A 21,603-nucleotide genomic window follows, 5' to 3' on the forward strand; every position below is an offset into this window, starting at 1 on the left:
AGTGGGCCAAATTCCCAAACAAATACCAACCTTGGAACTGGTCAGGAGCTCATACAGTTCTAGGACAGCTCGCTAATCCCGAGCTAATACCGTTAATGGAACTGAGACCGAACACATACTGGTGATAGGACTACTCCCGAGCCAGTCCATGCTCCATATTTGCAGACGCAATTTTCGTTCTACACCTAATAATGAACCGTTAATTGTACTGGAACAGATCTGAAACCTATTCTTATAAGGGATTTTTGCTCGGATCTACACCAATCTAGGAACATTTCTCAAACCTGTGTCGATCCTCCACCAGATACGAAACCTATGTAAGTCCTAGAACAGATACCAATACTGTGCCAAGTTCCAAGACACTAATACCGAACCCTTGTCGGCTCTGTATCTCGATCCTGGAACTGGACGAGAACCTTTCCCGCCTCAACATGATGATATGATGATCCCGAACCAACACGGATCCTAGAACATACTTCAAAACTATTTCGAGGAATAGGATTTGATGTCGAGACATTCTCAGTTCAGGAGTTTCAACTACAAAAGCAGATTTCATGCCGATCTTGGAACCAATCTCGAACCTTATCTTACCAGATCAATTCCAACCCAGACCCGAATATCAATCCTACATATGGAACTGCAAGGATTGATCCCAAACATAGGGTTGTTCGCAAAAGTAGACCTTAATTTTGCAAAACTCACCATCACCCTTGTATTGCAGCATCGAAAACTCAACCAATCAAATCCATCCGTCCGCTCGCTTTAGTGTAAGCGAAACTGTCACGCGAGCGTGCGTTTAAAAAAGATAAATAAGTAGCCGGTTCAAGGCGCACACACACACACACACAACCCTCCGCGAAGGACATTCCACCTGTCGTTTGCTCACTTATTATTGTTTGATACACTTTGGCGAGCCCAAAAACATTGCTGCTCATTTGTTGCCGTTTTTAACGATCGCGGACCTCGCGAAAACTACACATACACACACACACACACACACACACACACAACAACAACAAACACTGGACTGTAATGAGCATACTACCATTACCTTTTTAAGGCAGACGCAGACACACAGACACGCGGAAGACAGCATCACAGGTGCCCTTTAGCGGGCAAACATTCCGAACGCACGCCAAGAATGAGGCGCCCATCTACCCCATCTGATAAGCGCGACCCCCGACGTCTGGTGCGGAACAAATAAAGAAGTAAACCGTTTTTTTTTTTGCTTTTTTAATTGGTGGTTTAAGAATTTTATTTCGAAAAAATACATCTTTCATTGTTTCGCTAGGCTGCAGGTTCTGAAGTAAAACGGAGAGAGAGAGAGAGAGCGTGTATGTAATAGTCCCCTATAGAATCTCGAGTAGTTGTATCCTATCCGACTCCCCACACTGGCTTTAAACCTTTTTTTTTCTAAGAGGAAGTGTCGCTTCCATCGTAAGTGCAACGTTCTTAACCGAATCCCAGCGTGTGAGTGGCTCGCAGAGCAAGCCATTTCTTCATGTACCATCGGGTGGCTTTTTTTTTTGGTAACCCCCTAAAACAAATTCTAATCTAATGCCGGCTCGACTGTGGAGCAATTGTGCTTTTCTTCATTTTTGGTTTGTTTGTCCGCTAATGCCTTTGCTCTGCACATTCAAACCACCTTTTGCTAACCTTTTCGCTCGTCACAATTGAATGTGCAGTTAGCACGGAAAGTTAGGTAAGCGCACTGACAGCAGCGGGGTTTTTGATTATTTTTTTTTTTTTTTGCAAAAGCAAAATGGCTTAACAAGCGATATCTGGTCGCAAACAGAAACACAGAAAGCTAGAGAGAAATCTAGTACTTCTACAGCATGCAGCGGCATGAAGGTAGCAGAAACTGTTCCCTGCTACATCGCTACCATGCCAACTGGTGAAATCATTTCCCTGTTCTCTGCCGACTCGCTGTCTCCTTCCCTTAAATCTAGTTCAACACTTACAACGACTGTAGGATAGCGGCTACCGTATTCTGGAAAGAATTCTGGGCTTCCACCCACTTTTCTTCGGGACAGGTAAAAAAGGACCGAAAACTCCAATGCTATTCCGATTCGGTTCGGTTCGGTTGCCCTATTTTCGTTCGATGTCAAATGCATTTGGTTTATGAGTATGCGTAATATTCACGATTCCTAACACGCTCCTCTCTCTCTCGCTCTCTAACTCTCTGACTCTCTCTCTCTCTCTTCTGCCTACTATAGTGTAACGACATCAACAACAAATAGAGCTCGACAGAGGGGGTGAAGGTGGTAATGGTTGCAGTTTGGTTTGCAAGCGTTCCTCCACCGTCCTATACAAAAACGACCTCCCGTCCGACCTGTTAGGATGCGCTCCAAGGCGCTAAATTACGTTTAAATCCTTTTCTTTTCTTTTTTTTTTGCTTTGCTTTGCCACCCCACCCCTACTCCGCTGCAGAGAAAAACAGCTTAACTTGTGTGTGTGTGTATATGGCTCGTGTTGCTTATCAGCTTAACTTTTGTAGGGTGTGCTGTACATGAAATTGTTGCGTTTGCGCAAAGCACAAACTTCCGCAAGCTGGCTGCTTCCCTTGTAACCCGCCAAATGCCTGCTTACGGGTATTTGGAGGACGAGCCGCGATCGTAGAACAGCATGTACGCCGAGCTGTTCAGCACCTCCTCGATAGGAACTTCCCGCACGATCGTGTCCGACGTGTAGTACCATCTGCCAAGCAAGCCAAAAGAGAGAGAGAGAGAGTATAAGATAATTTCACTTACGAGCGTAATGCTATTTTAATGCTCCAAACGACTCCGATCCGACTCCGGCTATTGTTAGTCTGGCTCCTACTCCGGCAAAACCCGAACCACTAGTTCCGCCCGGAGTAGGAGTTATCCGGAGTCGTTCGGAGTCATCCGAAGTCGTCCGAGTAGGAGTCGTCCGGAGTCATCCGGAGTCGTTTGGAGTCGTTTGGAGTCGGAATCGCCTGGAGTCGTTTGGAATTGGAGTTATCTGGAGCCGGCCGGAGTCGTCCGGAGTCGGAGTCGTCTGGAGACCTCTGGAGTCGTCTGAAGTCGTATTCGCCCGGGTTGGAGTCGTTAAGAGTCGTCCGGAGTCATCTGGAGTCGTTTGGAGTCAGAGTCGTCGGGATTCGTCTGGATTCGTTTGGAGCCCTTCAGAGTCATCCAGAGTCGTCCGGAGTCGCCTGGAGTCGTTCGAAGTCGTTTGAAGCCGTAGTTATCCGGGTTGAAGTCTTTCGGAGACGTCCGGAGTCATCTGGAGTCATCTGGAGTCGTTTGGAGTCGTTTGGAGTCGGAGTCGTCGAGAGTTGTCGGGAGTCGTCGGGAGTCATCTGGAGTCGTTTGGAATCCTTCAGAGTCCTCCAAAGTCGTCTCAGTCCTCCACAGAGTCTTTTGGAGTCGTCCTAAGTCGTCTGAAGTCGTAGTCATCCGGGTTGGAGTCATTTGAAGATGGAGTCGTCCAGAGTCGGTCGGATTCGACCGGAGTCGGAGTAGTTCGGAGCCATCCGGAGTCGTTTGGAGTCGTCCGGAGTCCTCCAGAGTCGTCCGAAGTCGTCCGGAGTCGTCCGGAGTCATCCGGAGTCGTTTAGAGTCGGAGTTATCCGGAGTCGCTCGGAGTCATCTGGAGTCATTCGGAGTCGTTCGGAGTCGTCCGGAGTCGTTCGGAGTCAATCGGAAACGATAGGAGCCGTCCGTTGCAATGTGCTTGTGACCAGACAATCCAATTCGTTGTATTTTTTTTTATCTTTTTGTGCGTGAACTTCATACACAGGCCATTGGTTGGACGGTCGACTTGGGCCGACTCCGGAAGTCTCCGACTCCAATTGACTCCGAACGACTCCGGATAATGCTGGGCCACCTCCATCTTCCGGAATCGGTTCCGAAGTTATGCCAACTTTACCCATCCCTAGAGCATTATCCGCCCCTGCACACTTACTTGTAGGAGTTGCGCAGCGCCCCGCGCCGATACGTGACGAAGTGACCGGCGTTTGCCTCACCAGAATGTACGATGACCGCCAGCAGGCGGTACAGGTTGCGCGGGAACATCGCGCCGAACGTGTACGACCCGAACGTCATCGAGCCGGAAGGTACGTCGGCCGCCCCCGGTCCCGCCTGGGCCCCGCCGCCGACCGCGTCCAGCCCGCTCGCCATCAGGCCGGCCGAGTAGAGCGAGGTGGTCGAGCCCCAGGGCGTGCTGATGTTGCTGTTCAGCCCGGGCTGCACGAAGCTGTATGGCGCCATCGAGAGCGTCTCGGGAAAGTGCACGCTGTCCAGCCGCTTGTGCACGTGGCCGCTCGCGTGCCACGTGGTGCGGGCGATGTGGATGCACAGGCAGGCGGGCAGCTTGCTGAACGTGAGCGTCTTCGTGTGCGCGGTCGTCTCGTGGCACGCGTCGCACTGCACCGCGTCGAGCGTTTCCGGCTGGATGAAGTCGGACAGCAGGTTGCCGATGCCGAGCCCGGGCGCGGCCGTCTCCGGCAGCGGCAGCGTGATGCTGTCGAACTTGTCGTACCGCACGGTGGACTTGTGGCCGCACCCGCCACAGCACAGCTGGCTGCCCATGCCGCCCCGGAACGGGTGCGGTATCTGGGCCTGCTGCCGGTCGCCCCACACGGACACGCGGCCCGGGCCCCGGTTGAGCCGCTCGAGCGACCGGTACGAGGCGGAGTGCCGCTTGCCCGCGAAATGGTTACCGCCCGCGTCCCCCATGCCCATGCTCGTCTGCTCGTCGCGGCCCATCGGGGTCGGCCGTACCATCGTCTGTTGCTGCTGCTGCTGCTGCAGCTGCATCCGGCTGCCAAAGCGGCGACCGCCAAACGCGACACTGATCGCGTGCGACGGGGACGCCCCGAACTCGACCAGCGAGCTTTCCTGCGACTGCTCCTCGTTCTCCGTGCACACCGAGTGGGGCGAATCGGGCGTGTGCGCCTCCGACCGGGTGTACCGCATCAGGCTGGTCGACTCGTCGTACTCGGCGTTGCAAAAGTCGGACAGCATCGCGCTGGACGGGCGGGCCGGTATGGCGTGGAAGCCCAAGTCACCCCCGCCACCACCACCACCGCCGACCACGTCGTCGAGCGCATCGGACAGGCAGCCGATCTTGCGCGGCTTTGACACCTCCTCCTCGAGCGAGCTGAGCATCACCAGCAGCAGCTCGTGCGCGTCGTGCTCCTCGGGCGAGATGACCCAGCCGAGGGCGTGCAGCGCGCGGATGACGGCGCCCGGCGCGTACGGGTCGCCCCGCAGCGTCGGATGCGTCCCGTTTACCACCTCCAGCACGTTCTGCAGCGACGAGACGAGGCTCTTCTTGTCCTTGGTGTTGTGCAGCTGCAGCCACGCGATGAACTGCGGGCAGGCGGCCAACGCCTGCAGCAGCGTGTTGAGAAAGCACGTCTTGCCGAAGTTGTGCAGCCCGGCGATCTGGCCCCGCCGCTGCCGCAGCTTGGAAGAGCCTGGTGTTAGAAGCCTGGTTAGTGGCAGCGTTTAGGGAGAAGGGAAAAAAGGTGCACACAGGCGGGGCTTACCGGACGGTCCCCAGAAGACGAACGCACCGACGACGACTGCCGCCGTCACACCGGCGGCCATCAACAGTTTTTCGCTTTCCATTGCTTACGTCTGCCACCGTTTACCGATTCCGACCACCAACCTCCTATCTCTACCAGACCATCGTCCTGCTTGCCCCAATTGCGGTGCGGCAATGTAATGGAGGTTGGAAAAACGGGGGGGAAATGAGAAGAAACAAACACCCGTGACTAAAACCAGCAACTTCGCCTACCGTTCAGCCCACTTCCCATTCACTTACTCTGTCTTTCGTTTTTCAATTTTTTCACAAAAACTCCTTTTCTCCCACGGGTGCTCTCTCTCTCTCTCCCACTCCGGCTTCGACGAAGGACAGCCAAGGTTTGTTCGGCCAAGGTTTTCTTTTACCACGTGCAGGAGGGGCAAAAAACAGGGTGCAAAAGGGGCACAGCAAACGGGGCACAAACTCACATCAGAAGGAAAAGCGTCCAGCGGGTGTAATTGCTTTTCATTTTCACTCGATGCACTATCGATCTGAGCGCTAGGCTTATGATTGTAATGTTTTTTTTTCCTTTGTTGTTGCTCTTTTGACGTTTTGCTTTTTGACACTTTGACGCTTGTGACGTTTCGGGGAGTGCTGCAGAGTGACTAGAAAACCCGATTTATCTGTAATTTTACTGATTTTTGATATGCCAACCGATTCGTATATGGGACGACAAATACTACCGATTTTTTTTATTTTTCCTACCGAAAGCACAGGTTTTTTTTAAAACTCTGATCAAGAAACCATCAAATCATTTCCCCATTCATTGTATATATGAAACTACTTTTTTCATTCAGAAGGAACGGCTTTGCCGTATTGCTTAATTAAACTCCATATAAAGTTTGTTCCCTTGTTTCAACATTAAAATCGCCTGTAGGCATGTGTAAACTCAAACTCCTAACAAAATTATATAGAGTTGAGGGTACGATGAGCTATATGGATTTATTTTCCATCATTTGCAGGAACCCAGTAGCTCAGCTCAGTAGCTCAGTAGCATAATTCGAATGGTTCGAGAAAGCTAATGTAAACACACGGTAACAGTGATACCTAATGCCGCAGATACACCAAGCGCAGTGTGAGCATCTCTACGTTTCCGCGGTAGCGCCATCGAATGACGTTTTATTTCTATGGCTGTATTGTTATACAGGCGGTCCCCGAGATACACGGTTAATGGGGACCGAAAACGGCCGCAAAATACCGCGTATCTCGAATTTCCGCGTAAGTCGAATCTCGTGATTTCCAGCTAAAATATCACAAATTATCGTGTAATTTTGCAAGTAGGGGGCGTTTTTAGTCACTTTGTGAATTATTTGATATGATTCTGACTGAAAATAACTGTTTTAAACCTTTTGAAATAGTTTTTAACATTCGATCAAAACGGAAATTATTTGGCAATTTGCAATTGATGTGTCAAATCAGTACAATTTGCTCAAAGAATTGTCAAATTTAGAAAACCGCGTATCTCCGAATCCGCGTATAAGAGGTACCGTGTATCTCGGGGACCGCCTGTACGCGTTTCTGCAGGGGCGGAAACGCGCGTTGTGTATTTTCGGCCTGAGGGTGGAAATACACGCACGGAGATCGTCTCGATACCACAAAATACTCGCCTTGTTCAAAATTTCGTTTTGCGTTCACATCAGCAGCATCGTTTTAATTGAATTTAATTACCTAATTTTAAAACATATCGAAAACTACCGAAAAAAAAAATTGGTGCTCCTACCGAATACCGCCAAAATTATCTGGTCACACTGCTATTTACAAACCTTTCGCTTATAGCACGTCCACAGTGGGCTAGCTACAGCTTGGGTGATTGACTATTTTTCCTATTTTATAATGAAACATTTACAAATGAGACTTTAAGTACAAAATCGGTATGAACCAAAAAATTCGGTATGATTACTTTGTTTAGGTTAGAATGTCTTGTCGGGCTTTCACATTGACGATGTGAACGGGTATGTAAACCTGCGCTATGCATTAGCTGTCAAATTTGAAGCTGTCACTTGCCTTGCTTGTTTTGTCGGGTGCGTTTGTTTTTCTCTTTCTTTTTTTTTTGTTCGCCATCCATCAGCACAGCGAGCGAACGATACACGTGTTGGCGGCCGTAAGCAAAACAATATCGATTCAAGTCCGGCTTCGAGTTAATTCGTATCTTTCCCCTAATGGTAGTGAATATGAGCAAAAAGCACGTGTCCCGCAAGCTGAAATCGGCCTGGCGCAAACACATCGACATCTCGGATGTGGACCAGTTCCTCGAGGAGCAGCGGCAGGATGAGCGCATCGGGGGCCGGATCGCGGACAAGCCCGACCAGGAGCTGTTCAGCGAGGAGAAGCGGCCGGCCAAAGCGAAGTCGACGCAGCGCGAGCTGCGCCGGAACAAGTTTGGCGAGCTGCCCCGCTCGCTGCTGCCGCTCGTCAACACATCGAACGTGAGCGATCCGGTGGTGAAGCGCAACGTGAAGAAGAGCCGGGTGACGCTCGCCCCGGTCGCCCCGGTAGCGTCGGTGCGCTTCCGCAAGAGGGGCCGCCCGAGCGGCATTGCCAAGCCGACCCAGGAGGACCTGTGGGCGAAGGAGACGCCCGTGCCTGGCGAGCTGCAGAACGAGTGGATCGCGAAGGAGCTGGTGCATCACACGCTCGCCCACACGGGCAAACCGCTCGTGACGAACCTGCCCGCCCGGATGGACCCCGAGCAGCGGCGGGTGCCGCTGCGCAAGCGGCTACCGGCCGAGGGGCTCAGTTACAATCCCGCCATAGACGACTACCTCGAGCTGAAGGACAAGCTGGTGAAGGAGGAGAAGAAGATCATCCGGCACGAGGAGCATCTCGACCGGGTGCTCACGAGCAAGCTGGGCAAGATGACGCCGGAGGAGCGGTACCGCACGGCGATCAGCGAGATGTCCGAGGGGCTGCTCAAACCGGACAAGAACAACCAATCGGAGGAAGAGGAGGATGAAAAGAAAAAGGATGAAGAGGAGGAGGAAAAGCCGGTAGTGGTGGCCAAGGCCAAGAAGCGCATCTCGAAGGCGAAGAAGCGGGCCCGCATGCTGCAGCACAAGGAGGAGAAGCTGCTCGAGCAGGAGCTGCACAAGCTGGTCGAGATCGATCGGGTGGAGGAGATCGCGGCCGAGGTGGAGCAGGAGGTGCAGCAGACGCAGCGCAAGGCCGAGTACCGGGTGCGCAAGCGGAAGGCGATGCGGGCCAAGCTCGACCTGCCGATCGACTTCGTCGAGCCGGAGAAGCTGTCCGGCAGCCTGCGCACGATCGAGCCGCTGAATAATCTGCTCGCGACCGGCCTGCCGAAGGTGCGCAAGGTCAGCATCCTGAAGCGGACGCGCGCCGAGGTGGAGCGCAAGATGCGCCGCATCCCGACCAAGCGGTACACGCGCAGCTCGCACAAGGAGCCGATGCTGCCCCCGACCAAGCCGGCGAAGCGCGCGAAATGAAGCGGAAAGCGTGCGGACGAGGGCAAGGCAACATTTGATAAGGTCTACTATTTTTTTTTTGTTAGTCATTTTTTAGGTGGGTGTTTCTATCAACAAAAGCAGGCAATAGGCAACATGGCATCAGACCATGCCTCCCTATCGAACAGAATGTAGGAATTGCTTTTGAAACCCACCAGCTGCTTTAAAATAATCTACCCAAGATAGTACCTTTGTGTGCTTGATCGCAACAATTGTGTGCGTAGGAACAGTTTTTCCTCAGTACGTAGCGAAAAGTTCAGAAAAGGAGGAAAAAATCCTTCGGAAGTTATTTCCATTAAAAGCAGCATCTTATTTGTCGCTTTGCTGTTAATATAAAAGCGACATCCAACCACTTTTGGGCTCAATAAACACATTACAATGAACCATCGTCAAACAAAAAGCGGTGTTTTGCTTGAATTAGAATATCTGCATCTTGCATAGCAGTGCTAAAATGTTCTTTTTTTTTGCATTTTTCTTTCATTTGTCATCTCTGTTTGCAAGCTAACGACCGCATCACAACATTTGAACGCGTTTTGGAGATTTGATCAGTTCATAATGGATACAGGTTGACACATCCTAGCAGAAGCAGTCTTCGTTTGACGTTTACCTCGTTACCAGTTTGTCTACATTTTGTACGAAATGCTTAATTCAATTAAAAACATTTAGAGTTTTTTTTTATATCCTTTTTGGACTTGTTTGGTGAAATTCCTAGTGCAATAGTTATTCGCTCTACACGTAAGAACACCCAAGTGCCACAGAATAAGCTAAAATCAAATAACCATAGAAAAAAAAAGAAAGCTCCATAGCTTCACTGGTTTGCTCAACAGGCGTTTTCAATTCATCATGATATAGCTGTCCTTTTCTTTTAATGTGTTTCGCCTAACTTCATCTAATCATGTCCTATATGGTCTTCTAATTTTTCGAGCAAAAATCGACCATTACTCAAATCTCACTTACTTCAGTGCTGGTAATTTACATTGGAGTTTTAGTATTTAAACAATCGTATCGCCGTTCTAGTGATGCATAACTTCAATGCGAAACCATACAACAGCACAGAGGGAATGAGAGAGCTCTCCTAACGAGGTAGTTCCACTGTGTCACTAACTCACCAACAGATGGCGCCACCACCTTTTTTGATATTGCCCCGGAAATGCTGTCAGTCGCTGCCAAAGCACGCTGTCAGTTAGGTAGCGGTAATCGCTACTGCGGGCGTGCGGGCGTGCGTGCGGAAAAATAAAAATTGTTTAATTCTGACGCATGCGGATTTACCCAAATAGCCAGCTCGTACTTTATAGCTGATTTAGGGCTGTTTAACGAAAAATCGTTCCGATGTCGTACTTTGTGGCTGATTAAGAGATAGGCGGTACTTTGCGGAACTATGGAGCTTTTTAACAGGCACATGGTACTCTTTGGAACTTTGAGGCTGATTAGCACTATGTGTAGGGTTCATAATAGAACTTGAAGGCTTGTTAAGAAAGGGTACTGAACTTGGTGGAACTTTATAGCTTTTTAATGCATGACATCGGTTCAAGGTGGCTCTTGTTAAAGTGTCAAAGACGGACGCCGGCAATAATCTCATTGCTGCTGCACAAGTTAGATTCGTTAATTGAAGAATGAATATTGAGTGAAGTGATTGTGAATTATCAGTAATTTGTGTAAAATTGTGTGTAATTCATCAATACAAAAGATTTAGAAATATACATATGTGTTTAAACGAAACAAATCATGTTGTTTATTTCATCGCTGACGCTTGCTTGAAAATAAAACACAAAGAAAAATAATCCCTGGCATCGTGGCATAAGGAAGCTGCTTAGGCGCTGTTTGAAAGACCCATATAGAACTTTGATGCTGTTTATCTACTGCAAAAGGCGAATTAGAGCAGCGATCTTTAGCGTGCCAAAATGAGCTGCTTAAGCAATTCTGGCTATTTGGGTAAACTGTCACCCGCAGCGGGTGTCAAGTTCCATACATTGGGGGCCTTCACGATTCTAGTTAGTTTTTTGTATGGAGTTTGACAGTTGGAGGCTGAAATAATGTAAACACGCCATACAAAACCACACAAAAAACTAGCCTGCAATTTTCAGTCTAGATTATTCTAGCCACAAAGCTAGAATTAGATTCGAGTACCTGCTCGAAAACACGGTGTTGTTTACATTTATCCCAAGGTGCATTGAAGAAATCAGGTGATCGAATCTGGAGTCAAAGTGTATGTAGTCCAGGTGGTCTCATAGCATTTTTTTTATAACCAAATTTGAATATCACTTTTTGACAGAACGAGTGAAAACTTTTGCTCCAATGAGCTTTCTGGAGGCTTGACGAACACTCAAAACACTCTTAAAATCTTCATTAAGAAGCAGAAGCGATAAAAATCAGTCTTCTAAATTCATACACCTTGGGATAAGCCCACCTGTATATTCTACTCACTTAGATAGTTGCTCGAAAACTGCTATACAATGCAAACAGCTGATAGGCTGAAATTTCAGCCTAGGAGCTTCAAACGGAAAGGGCCCCATTTTCAGAAAACGCACGCATGCCAGCTGGAGCGATTAACGCTGCCTTACTGTCTCAGCTGCTAGCACGGCGTACGTAGAAACGCTCTTCTACATTCAACCACGACTTCGAGTGCGATGCGCTTGCGCTCAGCTGTCAAGCGCCCGGTTGCGACTCGCCACGGTAAGCTGTCAGTTTGCTTGCCGATGACCCAGCCCGGCCTTTGTTTGGGCGGGTGGGGTGATGGAGAAAAAGCAGTTGTGTCAAATTGTGCGCGTCATTCATTGACTCTGATCATTCCGAGCCGGATGGTACGTTCACGGGCCGTGCGGAACTGTGCCTCGAGCGATCGCAAACGAACACCCGGGTGGTTGGCCCGCAATTGCTAGCGAAGCGCAGTGGTTTTACTCCGATCTAAAGTGTGTATTCGTGTCGTTTTCCGGTTCCGTGTTGTTCATTGGTGCATTTCGTCGTAGCTAGAAGGGGGCTGCTGCAGTAGGCAGGACAGTCTGCGGGTGGGTTTTTTTTTTTTGGTTGGTTGCTGGTGCAAGGAGCATTCACCTCCCCCCTGGCTACGGGTGCATCCATTCGTTCGCATACTTTTATGGCCTATCGGCGAAGGCCGCCCAAGGGTGTGTGTCTTTTCGCTTGTGTATCACAAAATGGCGAACAGTTGCTGAAAGCGTTTGCGTTTCTGGGGGACTAAAAAACACTCTTTCTCTGCCGCGGGTTCTGGTGTCGAAAACATTCCATTTCGTGTTGAAGTTAGCGTTGTGGAGCCGGTTAGGAAGAAAGGATAGCGAGCGTGGGGTGTGGCCATTTGCGTGTCTTTGTTCGTTTTGTGGAAGAAGAACGAGGTGGAAGGAGAAGGAGAAGGACAGAAGAGAAAGCGCATTTTACGACCGAGGCTCGATTGGTCCTGCGACACGACGGCGTAGGAAAGATGGTAATAAAATCTGAGCAAAATCCCCTTTCCATTTTGAGGTTAACATTCGCTCCGTCTCTCTTGTCTTTGTCTCCAGCAGCAGCAACAGCCGTCGCCGTCGATGCTGGTCGAGCTGGAGGCGCTGCTGGATCGCCTCTACCAAGGGCAGGTGAGCAACGAGGAGAAGCAGCGGATCGAGCAGCAGCTGCGGCAGTACCGGCGGACGTCCTTCAACTGGCGCTACTGTCTCGAGCATCTGGACACGTTCCGCAACAATCAGTACCTGTGGTACTTTGCGGCTAGCACGATCGAGGAGATGATCAGGGGTACCGCGACGTGGAAGCAGCTGGACCAGTCGGAGCGGCAGCAGGTGCTGCACGGTTTGATGCGCGTGATGCGCAGCTACCCGGCGGACGTGCCGCCCCTGCAGCGCGACAAGGTGGCGCACATGCTGGTGCAGGTCGTGCAGAAGACCGGCAGCAGCGACCCGGCGAACAGCTACGGCACGTTCGTGGAGGTGACGGTGGAGCTGCTGCGCGACAAGTTCCAGCTCGGGCTGGCGCTGTGCCGCGCGATCGGCGAAAACGTGGGCCGGTCCGCGAGCGCGCCGGAAGACTTTACGGAGACCGTGCAGCGGCACGCGCCCCGCATCATGCACGAGGTGAACCGGTGCTGCGGGCTGTTCGCGATGATGGCGACGGGCAGCCCGACCGGCACGCCGCTCGATGCGCTGCCGCCGGACTGCAAGCACCGCTACTGCATCCAGCTGATGGAGCTGGTGCACCAGTACTTCACCTGGATGCGGCTGGACCAGCTGGACGCGGCGCTGATTGGCAACGTAGCGATGCTGGCGTGCGCCGGCGACCCGAAAATGACCGACGCTGCGACCGGCAGCGTGAGCGCCCTAACCGAGCTGCTCCACCGGAACGAGTGCATGGGGGTGGAGCCGGGTCGCCGGCTGGCCGAAGCGATCTTTAGCATTCTGGTGCACGTGACGCAGAATTCGACGGACGATTTCTACCAGCTGCGGGTGTGCGATCTGCTGCGGCAGTACATGAAGCGGGGCTGGCCGCACGGCGATCTGCTGCTGGCGCGCGGGGACGAGGTCCTGATGATGCTGTTTCGCTTCACGGTCGACTGCGCCAAGACGGAGCTGGCGCTGTACCTCGCCGACCGGGTGAGCCTGTGGAAGTACGTGCTGAGCGAGCCGCGGATTCAGCTAAACCCCCTGCTCGCCCAGCAGCTGCTGGGTTTCATGCACTCGACGCTGTTCTTGAGGAACTTCCCGATCTTTGAGCAGTTTCACACGAATGATCTGGATGCGAATGTATGTATGCGAGTTCTTTTTTGTTTTATTTTTTTTTTTTTTCGCTCTAATAATTCCTTTTTTCTCACGCCCTTTTCTCCCTCGCGTAGTGTCTCGAAATGAATCTGGATCACTATCACAATCAATGCTACGACCTGATCATACAGCTGGCACAGTTGCTGGCGCCGAACCAGCTGCAGGAGCTGATGCAGTCGGTGCTGCTGTCGAACGGTGGCCACGCTGACAAAGGCGGCAACCCCTACATCGACTGTGTGCAGCTGTTCCGCGCGATGGTCGAGGCGCTCCGCGGCAACGGGCTAGCGCTCGGCCAGTACAGCGAGAATCAGATACGCCTCTGCATGGTGGACTACGTTGCCGCCAGCCGGCTGGCGGTCGAGCTGACGCGCGCCGTCTATAGCAGGCTGGCGCCGGTCGACGAGTACGTCCACGAGGCGACGGTCGCCCACATCCAACTGCTGGTCGAGCTGTCCGGGCTGCTGCAGCCGCTGCTGCAGCTGTGCAAGCGCATGAGACACGCGAAGAGCATCTTTTCGGCGTAAGTTATGGGCAAGGGACAGGGGGTTTTGTGTCCCGGTTAAGATGCGCCATTTGTTACAGGGTTTTCCAAGTCAGTTTCGACTGTAAACACTGTTATTCAACGACGTGCAAAATGTTACTCAAGATCGATTTGACATTATCATTTCCATCGTTATAATTTTTAATATCTTCTATACCGGAGTTTGAAGCCGGATCGCATCACCCGTTGGTATTGAAGTGTTGAAAATAATGTTGATGAAATTACAAATTATTATGATGGAACTGAAATGTCAGAGTGAAGGGGAATAACACGCGGTGAAAAAACAATGTTTACATTCGAAAGTGACTGTATAATCACTCTCTTTCTTTGGCATTCCGGTTCAGATCTTTAACAGCTGTTGGCACTAAATTTTGCCTCTAAGGCTGTGCTCTCCAACCATGTTTGGATCACGGACCACTTAGCATTGCATGTACAGGTATTCCCCGATGTATGTTTTTGATGGGTTGATGCTAACTACAGGGTTTAATGGGGGTTTCATAGTAGAGGGACACTTCTTTGACTCTTTATTAGTGGAAATGAACTTCTTGTTGGAAATTTGACTCATTAAGTTCATTTCACGTATGGATGAGTCAATAAAGTGTCCCATAGCTATGAGAACTCCTGGAAAAACCCTGTAATTAAATTCATATTAATATCGCGTATATAGAGTATGGCGGATACCTTTACATATTTTCCATGGCTCACATTAATAGAGGATATTTTTTATAGACTTGTTTTTTTCTTCTCCATCTTCTTCATCGATGAAGTTTGAATATTTTCTGTTGGTTGTGGGGAATATTTTTTTTTACAATATGTAATTGGCAGTTTGCTAAGCTGGCACGTAAGTCTTTAGCGTAAAAATTAAATAGATAAAATTGATATAGTTTTTTTGTTTAACAAAAAACAAGAAATTCCTGGTAATGTGATGTTATGACATAACAGTTTTCATAACACTGCTCAAATATCTAGTAAACGTATTATAATTTCTATTGGAGCCAAAACTAGTTGACAATTGCAGACGAGTAGAAGTTGCAAAAACATAATTTTATGATGCTTTAGAGCCGTTTTTCTATGACATTGTATTAAACCACTTTCTCAACTTTTCCTCCTTCGCAGACTGACGCAGCTGATACTGGAAACGATGCATTACATGCAGCTCGGGCCGGCGTCGAATGTGCACGTGGCCGGCCTGGGCCTGATCGAACGCCGGATCTCGCCGATCGTAACGAGCGAGATGCTGCACGCGATCGTGACCGAGCTGCCCCGCTATCTGGTCGACTACCAGCTCCCGGCCGCCGACGCCGGCAGGTGGATGGAGATGGTGCGGGCCGCCCTCGAGCTGCTCGACCTGTTCCTGTCCAAGGCGCTGCTGGGCCCGCGCACGAGCACGCTCGTGCTGGAGCAGCTGAGCAAGTGCGGAGGCCTCGCGAAACTGCCCCATCTGGACCGGGCCACGCGCGGCAAGGCGTACTGGGTGGTGTGCGGCTGCCTGCTGCAGGCGGAGCAGGAAATGATGCGGGAGCAGGGAGCGATAGCGACGGCATCGAACAACAATAACAACAACAACCCGACCAACGGGCTCCCGTCGGCGATGCTGAACCAGTACGTCGGCACGATTGCGCGCGGGCTGGTCGAGTTCCAGCCGAACCAGTGGGCCCAGTCACCGGGCGACGGCCAGAACCAGATGGTGCGCGTGCTGGTGGGCGAACTGCGCGACCTGACCGATCTGCTCGCCTACTTCGAGACGCACAGCAGCAGCACGATGCGCAACCGGCTCGCGCACGCCATGGCCCGACCGATCGAGCAGATGCTCGCCATCTTCCGCGGCACGAGCGGCAGCCTGATGGTGGCGATCGACGCGACCGGCGTCGAGCTGGTCGACAGTTTGCTCGACTTCTGCAATCAGGCGGTGAGCGCACTGCAGTCCAAGCTGGACATGCGCCAGCTGCAGCAGGTGATCGACACGCTGCACCAGCTGTTCACCGCGGAGGAGCGGTACGGCAAGTATCGGCTCCGGTCCGCGAACACGCTGCTCGGCATGTTCCGCAAGCTGGTGCCGGATCCGCGGAACCAGTCGCTAATGCCGGTCATTGTGCAGGTGGTGCTGCAGCAGATGCTGCCAGCCATGGCGGACGACACCAGGTTTAACCGGGTGGAAGATTCGTTCACCTACGAGGACGTGCTCGTCGAGCTGTACTCGCTGCTGAACGATCTGCTGCATCACCGCTGGCAGTACTTTGTCGTGAGCAACTTGATGATGTCGGGCGAGCCGGACATGCGCACGATCCTGCAGACGGAATCGTTCCTCGCGATCATGAACGCGTACGGGTACGTGCTGACGAGCCACACCCACTATCCGCGGGTCGTGCGCTACGTGCTGAAATCGCTCGTGATGCTGGACGAGCGGCGCAATCTCTTCCGGCTGCCGTTCTTCGTCGAGCGGCTCATGGACGACTTTATCCGGTCGCTGCTGGAGCTCGCCCTGTCCAACACGGGCAGCCTGCTGCTCGAGCAGATCGCGAAAACGCTGTACGGCATCTCGCGCGTCGACCCGCTCCGGATACGGGTGGTCATGTTCGGGCTGAATCTGCCCACCGACACCACCACCTTCAACATGCTGCAAGCGGCCGATGTATGTAACGTATGCTGCTGCCTACCGTGGCTGAGTGTGTATGTTTTAATGCCTGTATTTGTTTTTGTTGTTTTTTTTTTGTCTTTTTGCAGGATCCACCATCCTTTCAAGCAGTCATCGAACGTATGGTGAAGGAAGCAAACGCCCGTGCATCAGAGCTGTGAAGAAACAAAACCGAACTAGGCAGCGCATCTTGTCTTCTCGGTAGGGTTACCATTACTTGGAGGAGCTTATTGGATTTTGGGTTTTTTGTTGTCTTAATTATTCCTATTCCTATTATCTTATCATATTATTAGCATTTTAATGATTTGACTGCTTCTTTGACTGGCATAACCGATATGGTATGATCGCAACTAGACCTAAGTACAGACAGCATCGATCCAAACCGTTGGATCAGAAAGCTTTTCATGTATAGACAGCCTTTTTTTTCATTTATTTTAATCCTTGATCACAAATGATAACACCTCGCAGCAACGCATAACTAGCTGCCGAAGGTGGAGCAATCGTATTAATAATAGTTAAAAGAGTTTTTTTTGCTTTTACTTTAAAAAAACGTATTCCTTAGACGCGGCATTTAATGCTGTGCATTGAACAACAATTTTAGTTCAGTAAATAGTTTCCTAGGAGAAGCAAAAACGTGCAGGAGGGAACGAGTTGTGTAAATAGCGAAGTGATGAAAGAGAGGAAATAGAGAGATATAGTATATATATATAGAAGTGAGGAACGAGAGAAGGAGAGAGGTTGTATATATAGAAGTGAGGAACGAGAGAAGGAGAGAGGTTGTATATAAAGAAGTGAGGAACGAGAGAAGGAGAGAGGTTGTATATAAAGAAGTGAGGAACGATTGATGAAAGAGATAAAGAGGAGAGAGAAGAGAGAGAAGAGAGAGAAGAGAGAGAAGAGAGAGAAGAGAGAGAAGAGAGAGAAGAGAGAGAGAAGAGAGAGAAGAGAGAGAAGAGAGAGGAGAGAAGAGAGAAGAGAGAGAAGAGAGAGAAGAGAGAGAAGAGAGAGAAGAGAGAGAAGAGAGAAAAGAGAGAGAAGAGAGAGAAGAGAGAGAAGAGAGAGAAGAGAGAGAAGAGAGAGAAGAGAGAGGAGAGAAGAGAGAGGAGAGAGAGAGAGGAGAGAAGAGAGAGGAGAGAAGAGAGAGGAGAGAGAGAGAGAGGAGAGAGAGAGAGAGAAGAGAGAGAGAAGAGAGAGAGAAGAGAGAGAGCGAAGAGAGAGAGAGAGCGAAGAGAGAGAGAGAGAGCGAAGAGAGAGAGAGAGCGAAGAGAGAGAAGAGAAAAGAAAAAGAGAGAATAGAGGTAATTCCGCGCGATCACCATCCATATACAAAAAACTGCTCTAATTGCATGGATTATAGTGGAATAGTTGGAATGGAACGCATGGAAATGGAGTCCCTCGCAATCCCAAAAAAGTTTGTTACTGTACACAGCCAAGAGTTAAAATAGTTTGGTTTATTTTTGTTCCCCACTCATGGATCCTCGTTCACTATAATCAACTATAAACGCGCCAGAAGGGTCAGAAGAAAGCCATATTATCATTATCCATTTTCAACTGTCTACTAGTATGTCTGCAAATGGCGTAGGCCTCAACCAAACCTCAAAAATGCAACGCGTTCGGGTCCGCGAGTATTCTTTTCCTTTGTTAGTTTTTTTGTTTGTTTGTATATTGTTTCGACAATGCATTAGGCTTTCGAAACGGACATTTAGAGAGTAATTACAGGACGGACACTTTGAAAGAGAAAAACACATTAAACGACAGGATCATTTTGTTTGCCACTACACACACCGTAAGCGCCATCGAGTGAACCATACTCAGTGAACCATCGAGCCACGTGTGCTACTACGCGCCTAGCAAGTAACTAGAAGCAAACAGCACAATGCAATAGACAGAATAGCTAATATGTTAAAACTTTGTTTATTTTCTCATCTCACCGTTGTCCATACAAGTTGCCAAAAACACTAATCACTACTGATAGCAACACACTTAAGATTAGCTAAGGAGCGCAAAGCTGCATTTAAATAGTACGTTTAGTTTGTTGTACCGAAGCAAAAAAATGACACCAGTGACCAGAGCAAAGATTCCAATGAGAGAGAGAGAAAGTGAGAGAGATAGCGAAGAAGAACTGTGACGTGATATTTACAACAAGCAGAAACTTTACGCATATTGTAGCAATATTTATTTCGATAAATAGTAAGCCCGTAAACGAAGCGAACGTGTAATAACAAAACAGGCAGTGTGTTTTTCGGCTCGATACAAAATTAAAGTCGGCATCCTATCCCTTTTTGGTCCGAAATTTAAATCTACTGTTTAAGAATCAGTTTCTACTATTTGTTTTTTGTTTGTTAAAGGTTTAATTTAACGCAGTACTACACACTACCGAACTGTAAAACGAGCATACTTCTAATTTTCGCGATCAAGTGCGATCGGAATTGTATTTAAACATTTTCCAGAAAAAAATAAAATTTCCTATGTCCGGCTATTACACCACTGTGTCAGTTTGACGTAAGCGCACGAGCGCCTTTATTTACCTTGGCAGGCAGTTGGTCCATTTGCCAAGTGTGTATTGCATGTGTTTGTCGTCGGCGCCGCTATAAGCATTCCACCAGTCAAAAGGGTACGATTGGAAAGAAATTCGTTTTTTTTCGAGAATTAGCGAACAGTGGCATCGAGGCGTCGTTGGAGCATCCTAAATCTGCACCATCCTTGGCAGAAAAACAAGCTCATTTTGGAGGAGAAGCGCATCGCGGTGAAATGTGTTGCTGTTGATGCCGTACACCGCGTGCAGTACACAACCACACACACACCATCACAGCACGCACGTTCCACGATGGTGCTGCCCAACATTCTCGTGACAGGTGCGTGTTACCATTTCCCGGCCTTTCCTTTCATCATTTCCTCCCCCTATATCACTCGACTGATCTTTGCCGCTGTTTCCATCGCACCCGTCCGCACAGGAACGCCCGGCACGGGTAAGTCGGAACTGTGCCGGCAGCTGGCGGACAAGCTCGGCTTCCGGTGGCAGAACGTGAGCGAGATCGTGACCGAGCACAAGTTCGTGGAGGAGTACGACGAGGAGTTCGAGTGCCCGGTGCTGGACGAGGACCGGCTGCTCGACCATCTCGAGCCGCTGATGCAGGAGGGCGGCTGCGCGGTCGAGTACCACAGCTCGGAGTTCTTCCCGGAGCGCTGGTTCGCGTCGGTCTGGGTCGTCCGCTGCTCGACCTCGCTGCTGTACGACCGGCTGCAGGCGCGCGAGTACGGCGAGCGCAAGATCAAGTCGAACATGGAGTGCGAAATCTTCCAGATACCGCTGGACGAGGCGCGGGACGCGTACCGGAAGGAGATCATCCACGAGGTGACGAGCGACACGGCGGCGGATCTGGACGCGACGGTCGAGCGCGTGCGCGACTGGCTGGAGCAGTGGAAGGCGAAGCACAATAAATCGTAAACCCCCCCCCCCCCCCCCATCAATTCAACCCCTCGTTCAACCGGACGTTGCGTTTTTGTGTTGGGTCGACGGAGCCGATCTGCCCGAAAGCAGGAAAGGAAGAAAAAAAAAGCGAATTCGTCTCCGCGTTGCCAGCAGCGAAGCTACCGACAAACCAACACCGGGCGTCAGGCGGCTCCGGGCAAGGTGGTACGAAAATAGAATTTGTACTCACTTGCACAAAACAACCAGCACGACGCAAACGCCAAACTGCTCCAGGGTTTCCTCGGCTTCACCACAATCAAACGAAAGCTTTTGCAACGCTCGGTGTCTCCCAGGCCGCCCATGCGGCAATGCAAGGCGGGAAAAGGATTGTACAGCGAGTGCGTCTTTCGGTGACCCACGTTCTTCGGGGGTGTAATTTGATATACCGCCAATGAGCATTTCAACTGTTTGTGGATGGTTGCCGAAAGGGGTTCACTTTTCATCCCTTCAACGGTTATTTATAGTTCAAGTGCGTTTTTTTTGCTCTCAATCCAAGCCCTGATTGGATGGATGTTTTAGATGTTTTTTTTTTATTTATGGATCAATATCAATCGTTATGATTTTTTGCTACTTTTTTGAAGCATAATTCTGATAGCTGGCTGCTTGGATATTTAAAACAATACTTGATGCACTTTAGAAGATGTTTCATCCCGTGCCTTTTAAATCGTTGGATTTAATCTACTTCCAGCACTTTAAGTCGTTCTGTGGCCCGATACCCGTATATGATTTTTATTTTCAAACTGAAATAACTCTTAATTAAAAAAAGGAATTATAAAAATTTCTTTAACATATCTTTAAAACAATTGGACTATCTTGAAGAGTAAATCATGAACATATAATGTAACCAAAATCAGGTACGCCAGTCGTAGAGATGTAAATTTGGTCATTCAGATAAAAAAGTCCAATTAAAATTAGATTTCATGCATCGACCGGTATTGCTGCTAGCAGTGTGTAGGAAAATTCCAATAAGAATAAATAAAAAAAATATCACATGACTTTTGCTGCGTGCCTTCGAGCCTGGCGCAACAGAGCCCCTTGAGAGGGATTAAAAACGAAAGGAGAGCGAATGTAATTTGCTAATACAGTGCTGACGCCATGGCCACTCTACCATATACATGGTGTTTTTACGTTTGGTGTCCTTTTGTAGTGCAAAGTGACACCAGTTTAAACAGCAAAAAAACAAG

The 21,603-nt window shown here is 49.8% G+C and overlaps 4 protein-coding genes across 7 annotated transcripts; 3 read left to right on the plus strand and 1 right to left on the minus strand.

Annotated features, from left to right (window-relative positions):
- Positions 1-1,511: 1,511 nt before the first annotated feature.
- On the minus strand, positions 1,512-6,129 carry LOC120953607 (ubiquitin carboxyl-terminal hydrolase 30 homolog). Its single transcript, XM_040373732.2, has 4 exons — positions 5,794-6,129; positions 5,516-5,662; positions 3,928-5,443; positions 1,512-2,697 (listed from the first exon to the last, which is right to left on the minus strand). Exons 2-4 carry the CDS (start codon positions 5,595-5,597, stop codon positions 2,586-2,588), a joined length of 1,710 nt encoding a protein of 569 aa, XP_040229666.2. The 5' UTR covers positions 5,598-5,662; positions 5,794-6,129; the 3' UTR covers positions 1,512-2,585.
- A 1,531-nt stretch (positions 6,130-7,660) lies between these two features.
- LOC120954941 (ribosome biogenesis protein NOP53) lies at positions 7,661-9,414 on the plus strand. The gene has a single exon (XM_040375305.2). It carries the CDS (start codon positions 7,713-7,715, stop codon positions 8,994-8,996), a length of 1,284 nt encoding a protein of 427 aa, XP_040231239.2. The 5' UTR covers positions 7,661-7,712; the 3' UTR covers positions 8,997-9,414.
- A 2,308-nt stretch (positions 9,415-11,722) lies between these two features.
- LOC120954826 (uncharacterized) lies at positions 11,723-19,429 on the plus strand. Of its 4 annotated transcripts, none has more exons than XR_007452553.1 (6): positions 11,724-12,450; positions 12,527-13,756; positions 13,846-14,291; positions 15,429-16,944; positions 17,037-17,723; positions 17,763-19,429. XR_007452553.1 is itself a non-coding variant. In XM_040375075.2 (5 exons), the coding sequence occupies exons 1-5, from the start codon at positions 12,448-12,450 to the stop codon at positions 17,106-17,108; spliced, it is 3,264 nt and encodes a 1,087-aa protein (XP_040231009.2). In that variant the 5' UTR covers positions 11,723-12,447; the 3' UTR covers positions 17,109-19,429. The 4 variants fall into 4 exon arrangements, 2 of the variants coding, with proteins under 2 accessions (XP_040231009.2, XP_040231000.2); XR_007452552.1 differs by having other exon boundaries at positions 17,037-17,684; positions 17,724-19,429; XM_040375075.2 differs by having other exon boundaries at positions 11,723-12,450; positions 12,530-13,756; positions 17,037-19,429.
- A 67-nt stretch (positions 19,430-19,496) lies between these two features.
- Positions 19,497-21,414, plus strand: LOC120953613 (adenylate kinase isoenzyme 6 homolog). Its single transcript, XM_040373743.2, has 2 exons — positions 19,497-19,802; positions 19,902-21,414. Exons 1-2 carry the CDS (start codon positions 19,775-19,777, stop codon positions 20,393-20,395), a joined length of 522 nt encoding a protein of 173 aa, XP_040229677.1. The 5' UTR covers positions 19,497-19,774; the 3' UTR covers positions 20,396-21,414.
- Positions 21,415-21,603: the final 189 nt, after the last annotated feature.

Source organism: Anopheles coluzzii, chromosome X, assembly GCF_943734685.1.
Source record: "Anopheles coluzzii chromosome X, AcolN3, whole genome shotgun sequence".
In the NCBI taxonomy this organism is placed as follows: domain Eukaryota; kingdom Metazoa; phylum Arthropoda; class Insecta; order Diptera; family Culicidae; genus Anopheles; species Anopheles coluzzii.

Excerpts from the sequence above, each read along its gene's own strand:
- LOC120953613 (XM_040373743.2), top strand. The coding sequence starts at position 19,775 with ATGGTGCTGCCCAACATTCTCGTGACAG. Across the intron at positions 19,803-19,901 it reads GCCCAACATTCTCGTGACAG|GAACGCCCGGCACGGGTAAG; the intron begins GTGCGTGTTACC and ends CCGTCCGCACAG.
- LOC120954941 (XM_040375305.2), top strand. The coding sequence starts at position 7,713 with ATGGTAGTGAATATGAGCAAAAAGCACGTGTCCCGCAAGCTGAAATCG.
- LOC120954826 (XM_040375066.2), top strand. Across the intron at positions 13,757-13,845 it reads CGAATGATCTGGATGCGAAT|TGTCTCGAAATGAATCTGGA; the intron begins GTATGTATGCGA and ends TCCCTCGCGTAG. Across the intron at positions 14,292-15,428 it reads GCGAAGAGCATCTTTTCGGC|ACTGACGCAGCTGATACTGG; the intron begins GTAAGTTATGGG and ends CCTCCTTCGCAG.
- LOC120953607 (XM_040373732.2), bottom strand. The coding sequence starts at position 5,597 with ATGGAAAGCGAAAAACTGTTGATGGCCGCCGGTGTGACGGCGGCAGTC. Across the intron at positions 5,444-5,515 it reads CGTCTTCTGGGGACCGTCCG|GCTCTTCCAAGCTGCGGCAG; the intron begins GTAAGCCCCGCC and ends TTCTAACACCAG. Across the intron at positions 2,698-3,927 it reads GCGCTGCGCAACTCCTACAA|ATGGTACTACACGTCGGACA; the intron begins GTAAGTGTGCAG and ends CTTGCTTGGCAG.